Source organism: Octopus bimaculoides, chromosome 6 (genome assembly GCF_046866305.1).
Source record: "Octopus bimaculoides isolate indiv1 chromosome 6, ASM4686630v1, whole genome shotgun sequence".
NCBI lineage: Eukaryota > Metazoa > Mollusca > Cephalopoda > Octopoda > Octopodidae > Octopus > Octopus bimaculoides.
In genome coordinates, this window is record NC_142933.1 from 110,818,213 (window position 1) to 110,832,360 (window position 14,148).

Here is a 14,148-nt window from a genome sequence, read left to right on the forward strand (position 1 = left end):
GCTGGTGGCACATAAAAAGCACCCAGTATACTCTGCAAAGTGGTTGCTATTGGGAAGGGCATCCAGCTGTAGAATCCAATCCAAAGCAAGCTCTCCATCCTTGCCAGCTCCTGTCAAACTGTTTAACCCATGCCAGCAAAGAAAATGGACACTAAATGATGATGTGGAGATAAATCAAATATAACTAAGCTACCATTGTAAATATTGATGATTCTTAGAAGTCATGAAGTCTTCATTGCTGACTTAATTATTCTTCCAAAACCAAGAGCATAAATTTATCTTTAACTCTTTTCATATCAACCCCTCCAAGACTGAATCCTGGTTCTATGACACAAATTTTATATTTTTTAAATTATCTAAATTTAGAAAAAAAAACCCCAATCTTCCTTCAAAATTCTAAGTTAATTTAGTTCCCAAATACTAGATAAATAAGGACTTTCAATATTTTCAGAATTAATTGAAAGAAAATCAGTGTTTTTCAACAAGAAAATGGTAGCAAAAGAATCTAAATAATTAATCATCATCATCATCATCATCAACAACATATAGCATCCATTCCTCTGGACTTACTGTCTCAACTCCTATTACCCACAGGGCTCGTTACTCGGTTTCCCTGGTGAACAAGATCACAACACTACCCCTGAACAGATTGTCAGTTGGTTGCAAGGTTATTCATTTACAATGCTCCACCCGATCCAGGAATCGAAACTGCAGTCTTATGATTGCAAGTACAACACCCTAACCACCAGGCCATGCACCTTCGCATTCTATGAAGTCGTAAGAACAGACTGTCTCAAAGTTGGTGATTTTAACCTCATAATAACAATTAAAGTGCTGAGCCTCACACCACAACGCCAAGACTTCAAATTTGTCTGCTGTTACCACATTGTACTTGTATGTGAAGTACACAAATCATTATGCAAAGTACATAATGATTTGTGTCAGTTTTGCTTATTTAAAAACAAGGAGCTCTCTCACTTCCATGATTGAGGCAAGAACAGCTAAATGGAAAAAGATTTATTTTACCAATTCCTTGCTTATAGCCCAAAACAATAAAAGAATTAAAAACTAATGGAATTCAATTATAAATTCTTTATTTTTTTTTTTAACAGTTCTTTAAGTATATTTAAACAAAATATTTTGTGTAAGAGAAAGTAAATCTCACACTTTTAACAATATGTCAATTAACGAGTATTTTTACTCCATTACCAACTCACTCTCTCTCTCTGTTCTTACCTGCTGTTCTGCCAGGTAAGGATAGCAAGGCAAGTTCAATGCCTTGACCAAATCATAACATACAATCAGCAATCAATATAATTTCACAACTCTTCATCTCTAATAATTCTTTATCCGGTTGCCAATGTGTTAATTCCTCCAGTCTGATTAATAAAAACAGTTTCATTAATCCAATCTATAAGTTGAAGTCCTTGAATTAATTAAAAATGAGACACTTGTTTCATAGGTTTTTATCTTTTTATTCAGCTGCAGGCATTGTGCTGTGTCCTTAGGCAAAGCCTACAACTCTACTTGCCCTTCAAATGGTATTCAATGTTATTCTCCTCTCTGGATTACACTCAGCCCTTCCTTGTAGTGGTGAAGTAAATATCGTTAGTTTATCCAAATAAACGAACTTATTAAACTGATGTGGTGAACACAGTAAAATCCCTTGGAATCCATTAGATTCCGGTCAACTTCTCTCTGGAAATCAAAAAAATAAAAAAGTATAAAATCCTTATAGAAAAAAAGTTTTGTTTCAAATTTCACAAGGCCATAATTTAGACAATTATTATGTTAATGAATTAGAATCAAACAAATACAATCTCTCGAAATCCTAAATCATTGCCACCCCTAGATTCAGACTAGTTTCCAATTCTTGCAATTATTAGACTCTTTTGCTACCATATTCTTGCTGAACAACACTGATTTTCTTTCAATTAATTTAGTAAAATAACTTTGTCCTTATTTATCTAGTATTTGGGAACTAAATTAACTTAGAATTTTGAAGGAAGATTGGGTTTTTTTTTCTAAATTTAGATAATTTAAAAAATATAAAATTTGTGTCATAGAACCAGGATTCAGTCTTGGAGGGGTTGATATGAAAAGGGTTGAAGATAAATTTGAGTTCTTGGTTTTGGAAGAATAATTAAGTCAGCAATGAAGACTTCATGACTTCTAAGAATCATCAATATTTACCAATGGTTGCAGACTGGAACTGAGCTTAGTTATATTTGAAATACTTTAATCAGAGGAAGTGGAGCAGCCATAACCATTTCAAGACCTCTGTTACTGATGACAGGAAGGGAAGAAGCTGTTCTTAGACTGGAGAAAACCTAAGAGCAGGGTAGTGGTGAGAAATCTGGGTGGCACATTTAACCTTCCTTCCATCATCATCATCGTCATTAAAAATCAGTTTTCCATGCTAGCATGGGTTGGATGGTTTGACAGGAGTTGGCAAGCCTGAAAACTGCACCAGGAGGCCCCACTTGTCATGGTTTCACCAGCTGCAGGCCCTTCCAAATGACAACCACTTTATAGAGTGTATTGGGTGCTTCTTACATGGCACCAGCATGCGTGCTTTATACATGGCATCACCCATTTGACTTTGACTAGCCTGAGACTGTCGAAGAATACATTTCCTCCAAGGTGGCAATGTTGGGATAGCACCTAAAACTGCTCAAATAACTGTTTGCGTTCATGTAATGCCCTCTATGTAGTTTGATAAAGAATCAAATGTTTATCTGAGTAGTTAATTAACAATAACATGATTTATAATGAACATATAAGGACTAATTACTCAACCACGAGAACAGTTCACAATCAAGTATTGATGTCACAATAATCTATGAATTGATTATCAATCCAATACCAATTATTTTTCCTCAAATAGGTCAGCAACAAATTGCACAACCTACATCTGCTACATCTGCATTGTCACAGCAAACCTGTTCTAACTGGCTCTTATAAAATGCAAACAGAAAAACTATGGAAACAATAATATTGGTCTCAAATTTTGGCAGAAGGCCAGCAACTTTTTTTGTGGGGGGAGGGGAGGAAGTAAGCCAGTTACATTGACCACGCTGAAAGGATGAAAGGCAAAGTCCACCTTGGTGAGATTTGAACTCAGAACAGAGACAGACAAAATTCTGCTAAGCATTTTGCCCTTGGTGGGATTTGTACTCAGAACAGAGACAGACAAAATTCTGCTAAGCATTTTGCCCTTGGTGGGATTTGTACTCAGAACAGAGACAGACAAAATTCTGCTAAGCATTTTGCCCTTGGTGGGATTTGTACTCAGAACAGAGACAGACAAAATTCTGCTAAGCATTTTGCCCTTGGTGGGATTTGTACTCAGAACAGAGACAGACAAAATTCTGCTAAGCATTTTGCCCTTGGTGGGATTTGTACTCAGAACAGAGACAGACAAAATTCTGCTAAGCATTTTGCCCTTGGTGAGATTTGAACTCAGAACAGAGACAGACAAAATTCTGCTAAGCATTTTGCCCTTGGTGGGATTTGTACTCAGAACAGAGACAGACAAAATTCTAGTAAGCATTTTGCCCTTGGTGGGATTTGAACTCAGAACAGAGACAGACAAAATTCTGCTAAGCATTTTGCCCTTGGTGGGATTTGTACTCAGAACAGAGACAGACAAAATTCTGCTAAGCATTTTGCCCTTGGTGGGATTTGTACTCAGAACAGAGACAGACAAAATTCTGCTAAGCATTTTGCCCTTGGTGGGATTTGTACTCAGAACAGAGACAGACAAAATTCTGCTAAGCATTTTGCCCTTGGTGGGATTTGTACTCAGAACAGAGACAGACAAAATTCTGCTAAGCATTTTGCCCTTGGTGAGATTTGAACTCAGAACAGAGACAGACAAAATTCTGCTAAGCATTTTGCCCTTGGTGGGATTTGTACTCAGAACAGAGACAGACAAAATTCTAGTAAGCATTTTGCCCTTGGTGGGATTTGAACTCAGAACAGAGACAGACAAAATTCTGCTAAGCATTTTGCCCTTGGTGGGATTTGTACTCAGAACAGAGACAGACAAAATTCTGCTAAGCATTTTGCCCTTGGTGGGATTTGTACTCAGAACAGAGACAGACAAAATTCTGCTAAGCATTTTGCCCTTGGTGGGATTTGTACTCAGAACAGAGACAGACAAAATTCTGCTAAGCATTTTGCCCTTGGTGAGATTTGAACTCAGAACAGAGACAGACAAAATTCTGCTAAGCATTTTGCCCTTGGTGGGATTTGTACTCAGAACAGAGACAGACAAAATTCTAGTAAGCATTTTGCCCTTGGTGGGATTTGAACTCAGAACAGAGACAGACAAAATTCTGCTAAGCATTTTGCCCTTGGTGGGATTTGTACTCAGAACAGAGACAGACAAAATTCTGCTAAGCATTTTGCCCTTGGTGGGATTTGTACTCAGAACAGAGACAGACAAAATTCTGCTAAGCATTTTGCCCTTGGTGGGATTTGTACTCAGAACAGAGACAGACAAAATTCTGCTAAGCATTTTGCCCTTGGTGGGATTTGTACTCAGAACAGAGACAGACAAAATTCTGCTAAGCATTTTGCCCTTGGTGAGATTTGAACTCAGAACAGAGACAGACAAAATTCTGCTAAGCATTTTGCCCTTGGTGGGATTTGTACTCAGAACAGAGACAGACAAAATTCTAGTAAGCATTTTGCCCTTGGTGGGATTTGAACTCAGAACAGAGACAGACAAAATTCTGCTAAGCATTTTGCCCTTGGTGGGATTTGTACTCAGAACAGAGACAGACAAAATTCTGCTAAGCATTTTGCCCTTGGTGGGATTTGTACTCAGAACAGAGACAGACAAAATTCTGCTAAGCATTTTGCCCTTGGTGGGATTTGTACTCAGAACAGAGACAGACAAAATTCTGCTAAGCATTTTGCCCTTGGTGGGATTTGAACTCAGAACACCTAGTGGTGCGGCTGATTCTGCCAGCTTGCCACCCAAATAATAAATTAATAATAAATTATTAATGCTAATTAAACCCCATCGTTTTTCAAATATGAAAAAGATGAACAAATTAGTTTGTAATGTAGATTTAAAGAATGGTACCATTCTATGGTGAAGGAGCCATTTACCAAAACCCATTGTTTCTCTAATGGCAGGTCATTGGTACCATTTTCTTTAGGTTCCACCAGTTTCCTCAATCTGGAATAATAAAAGATAAGATAAGTAAGAAAAGAATAGAGAAAAAACATTGAAGGCAAAACAATTTAATATCACAGGTGAGTTTAAAGATTAAATCATATCTTTTTGACACATTATCACAGCGTATGGATAATTCTATAATATTTGACAAAGTCTGAATAAGGAAATGTGTACATTACAGCTAGAGTTTAAAACAAAACATCAGTGCATTGAAGCATTGTATAAACTATTAATACACACACACACACGTACACATACATACACACCCGTATATCTGATAATAGTTGATACAAAAGTTGGTTGATTTCTTCAGTCACACTTCACGTCATACAGAGAGAGGGAGAGATAATAAAAGAGAGAAACAGAGAGAGTTTTAACATAGAAGGTGCAGGATGAGCACACATGCTAGGCTTGGTGACAGGCAATGAGTAAAAGAGTATATACATACTGAGAAAGAATCATTAAGGAGGAGAAGAGAGTAAATGACATCAGGTTATATAAATAGTAAATTTGTTTTATTTAATGTAATGAATATTTTTTAGCATTTTGTAGAAGTATTAAGAAATTATTGATAAAAATGGAAGTTATAATTATTATTTATATTTCATGAAATTACCCAGGGTGATCAAAGTATACTTCCAAAGTTACCAGTCATGTCACAAGTAACACCCTAGTGTATGTGTGTGTGCATGCACACATGCATGCATGGGTAAATATTGTAGAGTAAGTTCATATTCTTTAGTTTTATTGATCGGTATGCCTTTAACAAGCAGCTAATTAACAATGTTAGTCCCAGTCGGAAACTAATTAAGAAAAATTACATTAGTGGAAAATTGCTGAAATGAAGACCAACTTACTAAGAAAATTATCTATCTATCTATATATATATTATATATATATATATATATATATATATATATATATATATATATATATATATATACACACACACACATATACACAATCAAGCCCTATATAAATATATATTATCAACACAAAGCAATGAAGTTGTGTAATCAAAAGTCAGCTGTTTTATCTTTGTCAAAAATATTTATCAATGAATGAACCACCACCACCACAAGAAAATAGCTTTTACTGATCAACTTTGATGAATGAACTGTCCTACATCTACAACAGACCTAAACCAATAAAGCACACAGGTTGTTGAATAAACGATTCACATATGGCTGAGTGTATAAAGCTTTCTCTAGCAAAATAGTTTATAGTCCTTATTGATCTTTCTAGCAATGTCAAATTAAACAAACCCAACACATTACTTCCTCAAACACTTCAGTTTAAACTGACAAATGCTTTTCTTCTAAATCTGATTTAAATATCTTTAACAGATATCCAAAGATGTCCAACTTAATCCTAACCGAAAATCCAACATCGCTTCTTTTTAAATCAAAACCACAATTTTCCTCATCTGCATCTTCAGTTTAAAAAATAAAGTTTTGCTAAATAAACTGACTTCAATAATATATAGACATCTCCTTCTTTTACTTTAGTTAAACATAATCTGCTTGCATAATTTAAAGTGAAAAGCCCTTCTTGTTTTAGAAAAGTTTCCTAAATGTTAATAAAATTATGATCTGACAAAAAAAAAAAAAAAAATTCACTTGATATTTCTGATAAATAAAAATAATCTTTTAGAATATTATTGAGTTGTCAGAGAATTATCTTCGTAAAACATAACAGGGATGGTTAGCAAACTACATCTAGACATTTTTAAAACAACAAATACCTAAATTGTTTGACATAGTTATAACTTATTTTTAAAAAAAGTCTATAATTACAAAATGTTAAAATTAAAACTCCAAATTACTGAATGGTAATATTTTAATCACTGGCATCAGATATGATTAAATGAATGAAATATCATTATTATAGGGTCATGGTAATTCATACAAGAAATGAATTCATGTTGCTGAATCCAATCAAAAAATCTATTAAACAAATTGTTTGAAATATCATAGAATAGAATTTATTCCTGCTTTTAAAAATTTCTGCAGTAAACCCAACCAAATAAGTTTCATTTTAATATAAATTCTAACGAAGGAAAGTGCGACAATAAGAGTTGAGGGACTGAAAAACATTTCTGATGTTTTGTCAGTTTATCTCCCTGGCAAGGAGGTAGTAACTCTATATCATCACAAAGTGTTATAGGGGAAAGTATTCTGTCAATAACACCATGCCATCAACAAATGTCTAAATTAGACACAACTGTCCTACCTTTATTCACTGAAAACTACATGAAAATCTACTTGGATGTTTAATACATAAAACAATTGATTTTTTTAATCTTTATTTGGAGTTGGTCATAATTTCTCTTTTAATGAGAGATTAATAAGGGAGATTGAAATATTTGGACAACAGCCAACAATATATACATAAAGCATCGACAACTGAATATTAATGTAGATACAATATTATATATACATATGGCATTTTGTGTGTATATATGTTTATGCACACACATTACGCCGGCATACATTTATAAATATACACACACAAGGTATGTGTGTATGTGGCCTTTTGTCTTACAAGGTACAAGATGACCTCACTGGTGGTGGTGGTTTGATAAAATGCTCCCAGTAAACTCTGTACAATGGTTAGTGATCCAAACAAAGGTTATATAGTTAACAAGATTCTCTAGTCTTGTGGAGAGCATGATAAGCTCCCCAGTGCCGATGCTTTTGTTAAAACGCACCCAGACCAATGTGGGTAACATAGCTGAGGTTATGATGGGCATTTCAGCTGCTGAAACTATGCGGAGAACTAAGATGTGGATGATACGGTCCTCTAAGACCTGTCCACAAGGGCAGTCACTTCAAATGGACCATGATGAATCTCCCCATCCAACCACTGACCGTATGAGAAATGGATGTAAAGATGACCAATACAAGAAATTTATGATCATAAATTGCACGCAATGAACCAAAGGAATACTCAATATCAGAAAAGGGGGCAATAAATCTTTTTTTAAATCATCACTCTTTCTACATACATTTGGAACTAAAAGGTGAGAACAGGATTTCAAAGAACAGTGTAAAAAAATGATTATGTATGTATAAATATATATGCACACACAATTAGCAGAAGATTTTAACAGAATGAAGAGGTGAACTCTCAGATTGTGATGTAAAGAAATATATCTAAAATGAATTTCAAGAAGCAAGCCCAGTAATTATCTACTGGTTGGTCTAAGGGCTAAATTGAGTTTACATTGACCTGCAACAGAAACGCACAAATTCTACTGACGAAAGACATACATTATATTATAGTGCACCCGAGCACTATACACAATAATTTCATTATTATTATATTTGAAACCTAGAATAATAACGAGTTTAGGTCAAAAACTACAACAACAGCCAGATGAATGTTAGCAGAGGATAAGAGTTGATCACAGCACAGTATCTGACTTTAAGGTGACAAAGATAATCGAGTGTAGAGGGCAGCTAATTATTGTTATGAGACAAGAGTGTAAACCAGATATCTAGGTAGACAGATGGGTCAAGGTCCTGCTCTGCTATGGTGGGGAGATGGGTCAAAGGATTGACAACAAAATATGGAAAAACTCAGAGTAGCATGAAAGTCAATATTTTATGCAGGATAAAAAGAAAAATAGTATTGGATTGTCTGAAGTAACATTTCATTTGAAGTAGCGTAAGATTTTGTTGCATAAATGGAAAAGAAGGGCCACTTGAAGTGATGAGAAGAGAAAGAAAGCAGTACCTAAAGCATGGAAATATAAAGAGCTCTAATAAATGACTGTCTTAGAACTTCAAATTCTACAAATGACTGGTGTAGCAGAATCTATATCAGATATGGGTAAGGGTAAACCCTAGAGAGGAGCTTTATGTTAAAGATTGGAAATGGCAGATCTTGTAAAGCTAGCGAGAACGTAAAATACCTAAGCTGAAAGTACACAGAGGACTGTCTTAGCACATCAAATTTTATAAGTGTTAACCATGTGACTGCTAGCAGCTGTGGCAAAGGTAAAAAAAAAAATTCATCAGAGAGGAGTTACACATTAAAGAATTAAAATAATAGATGTCTTGAGAAAGTTAGTAAGAATGGAAAATATCTTAGCTAAAAACACTGACAAACAGCTAAAATATACAAGCGTTCCCCACCCACAAAGACCAAGAGCACCTTACAGTCAAAAGTAAAGGAATACACTAGAGAAGCCACAAGTTAATGAATTGAATAATTGAAAGGATAAATCTGATAAAATGAGTTCAAACAGAAGAAATCTTGACTGAATATACAACTTGATTTCATACAGGGTTTATACACAGCAATGAGAAAGGAAGACAAACAGTTATCGAGTAGTTCAGAGCATGTAAGGGCTGAAAGCACATCAACCAAGAGTAAGGGATATATTATAGGTGGTAAGAATTACAGCATAAAACTCAATATCTCTGGTCGAAAGAGTTAAGGATGTGAGGAAATATGTCTGTTAATTTGGTTGATGGAGCAGAAATAAGTTTATGCAGATCTACAACAGAGCTTGGGCTAGATTAGAAAAAATCCCAACAGCTTCCAAGAAATTACAGAGAAAGAGTTAAAGTTGAGATAGCTTGATATCATCAACATAGCAGATTTTTCTAACTTTAATGGCAACAAAAGATTTGTCTCCGTTCATTGTGAAAAGATCAGCTTTGCAAGGTGTGTAAATGTGTTATAAGGTTGTGGCAGAAGGGCAGCAGTTGTAATTGAACAGGAACGAGCCCAATATGATCTATTGGATGTAAGCAGTGCCGATATAGGATACTGACAAAACCATTGGGTAGCTAAAGGATATTTTGGTCAGGAGAGGAACTTGATGTGATGGTACTTGTATGAGACTTGAGGTGATGATGAAGCCATGTCTGAATATTGGACCTCAAAAATGAGTTGACACAGGAATAACAAGGGAAGATACACCATTGCAAACTCATCTAAGTATTAAAGGCAATGCTATGATGATGATGATGATAATATCAGTTTTAAGGTTAATTACTTTGGAAGGCACTTATGGTATAAAAGACGGTAACTTTTAATTTACTACAGGCAAAAAATTATATAAAACAGCAAACTCCATTTAAAAGTCGGAATGTAAGTTTAAAAGCAATGTGGTTTGGTCAATTTAACTAAAGTTAAGGTCTTAATAGAAACTATTTTTCTGTTGTGCCTCTGTTTAATGGCAAAAATGAAATAGAAAAAAAGTCTGAGACAAATGGAATATGAAATTTATTAGATGAATTCTTATTTTCAAAATGAAAAGCTAGAGAGTCTATGCATGCTGTGCCAAAGTTCTCTTTTCATTTTTTTTCTCTATAAAATAAAAAAATAAAATAAAAATAGGAATAAATAAAAGAAAAACAAAATCAAGAAAGCACCACGTCGGTGAATTTCTTCGACATGTCATTTAACAATTTAGAAAGTCTTTATTGTGTAAACGATTTTGGAACAATGAGTTGCGGTTGTTTTACCTTGCTTAAAAAAAAAAAAAACAAAAAAAAACAATGAAAACATTGGAATATATATTTACAAAAAGAAAAAAAAAATGGGAAGGAGATGACTTGTCCTTGCGAAAAGAGTGCAGGATCTAAGATGTAGGAGTTAAAATGTCAACTAAGATTGGCGTGGATAACAGTTCGAACCCCAACAAGAAATGATCTTAGTGTTTGTTTGTTGAAGGTACTTGCAGAATTGACAAGTCGATGATAATAAAAGTTCCATTCTGTAAGACAAGATGTTTGCAAATAGCGCCAATAACAGAAAACATGGGCCTCCTACAAGTTAAGAACTGTTGGGTACCGATATTATTATTATTATTATTATTATTATTATAACACTCATAATATAACTAGTGGGGAAAAAATGAGGGGTGGGGATAAACAAAACTCAGTTTCTCTCTCATTCTTCCGATCTTGTTAACATCTGTTGAATTGGTGGTGGTGGCCACAAAGATGATGAGGAGAAGGTGGAGAAGGAGGTGGATTTGGTAACAAACTGACAAGTTGGCAGTTTTGTTGTTGTCTCTTGATCTCTTTCACACATCAACATAAGTTTGTAAGATTTAGTTTTAAATCAAAACCAGATATACCTAGTATTATCTACTAGGGACTTAACTAATTCTTCTAAAATACTCCTAAAACAAACAAAAAAAAACTCTCAACAACGAATGTTTTGAGAGTTATTGGCTCATTATGGAGAAAAAAGTTTGAGAAGATTTAATATACAAGAACTTCCAACAAAAACAAAAGGGGGAGGGGTTAGAGCCAAACATCCTAATTAATTAATTAATAAGTGTTGCTTTTCCCCCCAAATAGTAACAGGTTGATCATTTCATGTGTAAAACTTTATTGAAAATGAATAAACATTGACTGATCGAAACCCAAAATTTCCTAAAATGTCACAAGTTATAAATAATTTATATTGAAAGGTGTTGAAACAGTTTTAGTTGGGTGAATGTTGTGAAGAGCTAAAAAGAAAATGTCTTAATTAGCTAATGTTGAACAATGAAAGTTTGGTTGAAATAATAATAATTGGGCACGTGTTGTTAATTATTATTATTATTATGAATTGCTATCCAGAATTAGACAGAAGCAGCTGCAGTCGGAGCGAAAACCAAAACAAAACGGGTTCAATATCCATCCACTCCTAACTGCTAGACAAATTAATAAAGACAAATTGCAAGTTTTTTTGGGTTTTTTTTTGCCTCATAAATAATAAAAGAAAAACAGACTGAACAGATACTTAACATTATTATTATTATTGATTCAAATAGCGTCACAAGTGGTTTTGAAATGGTAAAATTATAATGTATCGCTAATTATTCTTAGCATTAATAACCAAAGTGAAAGATTACAGAATTGATTTTTTTTAAGAAAAAAAAATTGGTACACAAAATTGATATGGAATAAAAATATTCACAAGGACTTGTTTACATGTGTTGCATGATTGTTATTGAAATATTAGTTGTCGATGAGTAAACAGAAAAAATAGATGACATGTGGGGAGAGAGAGAGAGAGAGAGAGAAAAGACTATAGAAGTTAATTAAAACCTGATAATTAATGACATATGCCCCTCACTGCCTTCTCTTTAAATCGATCTCAACCTTAAATGATTTGTTTATGTTTGATTGATAGAAATGGTAACGAAATAGCAATCAATTTAGTATGTCTGTATTTTTTTTCTTCTTCTAAATGAACAATCCGATGCAAAAATATACAAAAGCCCAACTTATTGTATCAACATTAACAAATTAATTAGTGGCACGGTTCGATTTTTTAACTGAAATAATTGTTAATCTGGAATGCCATGGTTACCAACTGAAAATAACATGTTTTGTTTTGTTTAAAAAATAAAATAAAAATGGAGGGGGGGGTAGTGGATTTAGTGTTCAATGATCAGGAATAGTAGTAGTGTGTGTGTGTGTGTGTGTGTGTGTATATATATATATATATATATATATATATATATAGTGTTGTGTATGGATAGGGTAATTAAAAAAAAAGTTGTGTAATGAGAGAGGGGAAGAAAACAGAGAGAGAGAGAGAGTACGAGTGAAAGAAAGAGAGAGAGAGAGAGAGAGAGAGAGACATGCACTGCACAGGTTTTTCTGAGACATATTTCCTAACTAACCTTCAGACACCTACATTAATGAATGGATCTTGCAAGTTTTAACAGAAAAAAATATATATAGATAGATATATATTTATATATATTCTGGTCACAGTTAGGTTACTGTAAAACATTTCTTGAGTTTTTCATTCTCGACTTTTAGGCGTTCATTTTCTGCAAGTAATCGCTGCAATTCATCACGAAGAATTCGTTTTTCGCAATCCATCACCTCTTCTTCGCTACTCACAGAATAATGTTCATTGGAGCCGTCGCTCGATTTTTTGTGTACATATCGTAAGTTGTCTTTCTCTTTTAATTTTGTTTCTGCTCTTTCTAACTTAGACTCCAGTTCTATGTATTCTTTAATAAGAGACTCTTTTGACATACTTTGTAACCGTTCGGCATGGATGTTATCGTAAGTCTCAGAGAATTCCCGAGCAATAAAGTTTTTTTCTTCGTCTGTACTTTCATAATCCTCCGATGAATCACAGCTGGTAGAAGGATCTTTTCCGTGGCGAACTTCTTCCTGGATATAAGGCGACCTCACCGGTTCGTTTTTAATATGATCATCCATTAGAAACTGTGTTGTATTGTAAGGAGCTCGCGGATGTCCTGATGCGAAGGCTTCCTCGCGCTTCTGTGTAGCTCGTTGTGTCTCTCTTTCATCCATCTCTTGTCTTTCAGACCAAGTCATCTTGTTATAAGGTTTCCATTTCCGATGATGCCTTTTACCACGACGGTGCTTCTTTTTACGAATCCCATTACGACAGTGGAGTACACCAGAATCTGACATTTGTTTACCCACACTTTCAGGATCGGAACCTTGATTTTCTGAGAAATCCACGTCGGAATTCTGCATGGGCATTTCGTGTTTCATCTCGTTTTGCGTTTCCTTATCCATTATCAACCGTTTACGTCAATCACAAATGATTCGTCGTTTTTCCAAAAGCCAGTAACTTCTAAATTACAATAAAAGCAATTGAAGTTAAAGCTGTACATCCCAACAAAGTCTAAACGGTTCGCAGTTTTCATTGGCGACTGCCGTTTACTTGCACGCTGCTTCTAGATATAGATATATATAGACACACACACCCTACATTTAACGCCTTCCGTCACAATACGCGACGAAAAGTAGTTCAGTCTCTGTCAACTACTCTTCAATTACAATTTGAAAGATGAATTTTTCAAAAAATATTTCATCAAACATTTAATATTTATTTCAAATGAAAACATTAAGCTGCACAGAGAAACAATTATATATCACTGTCAGGATAACATAAGAGGAATATTAGTAAAATGTGCGGAATTATATGTAAATAGTGCATCCATTTAATGATTG

At 34.4% G+C, this 14,148-nt stretch overlaps 1 protein-coding gene across 2 annotated transcripts; it reads right to left on the reverse strand.

Moving 5' to 3' along the window:
- Positions 1 to 1,077: 1,077 nt before the first annotated feature.
- LOC106873552 (protein HEXIM1) lies at positions 1,078 to 13,903 on the reverse strand. 2 transcript variants are annotated; one of them, XM_014920973.3, is made up of 3 exons: positions 12,831 to 13,903; positions 5,096 to 5,191; positions 1,078 to 1,698 (listed from the first exon to the last, which is right to left on the reverse strand). In XM_014920973.3, the coding sequence occupies exon 1, from the start codon at positions 13,708 to 13,710 to the stop codon at positions 12,925 to 12,927; it is 786 nt and encodes a 261-aa protein (XP_014776459.1). In that variant the 5' UTR covers positions 13,711 to 13,903; the 3' UTR covers positions 1,078 to 1,698; positions 5,096 to 5,191; positions 12,831 to 12,924. The 2 variants fall into 2 exon arrangements, with proteins under 2 accessions (XP_014776459.1, XP_014776460.1); XM_014920974.3 differs by having other exon boundaries at positions 12,845 to 13,883.
- Positions 13,904 to 14,148: the final 245 nt, after the last annotated feature.

What these genes read in the sequence shown, in the direction of transcription:
- LOC106873552 (XM_014920973.3), bottom strand. Translation starts at nt 13,710, where the DNA reads ATGGATAAGGAAACGCAAAACGAGATGAAACACGAAATGCCCATGCAG.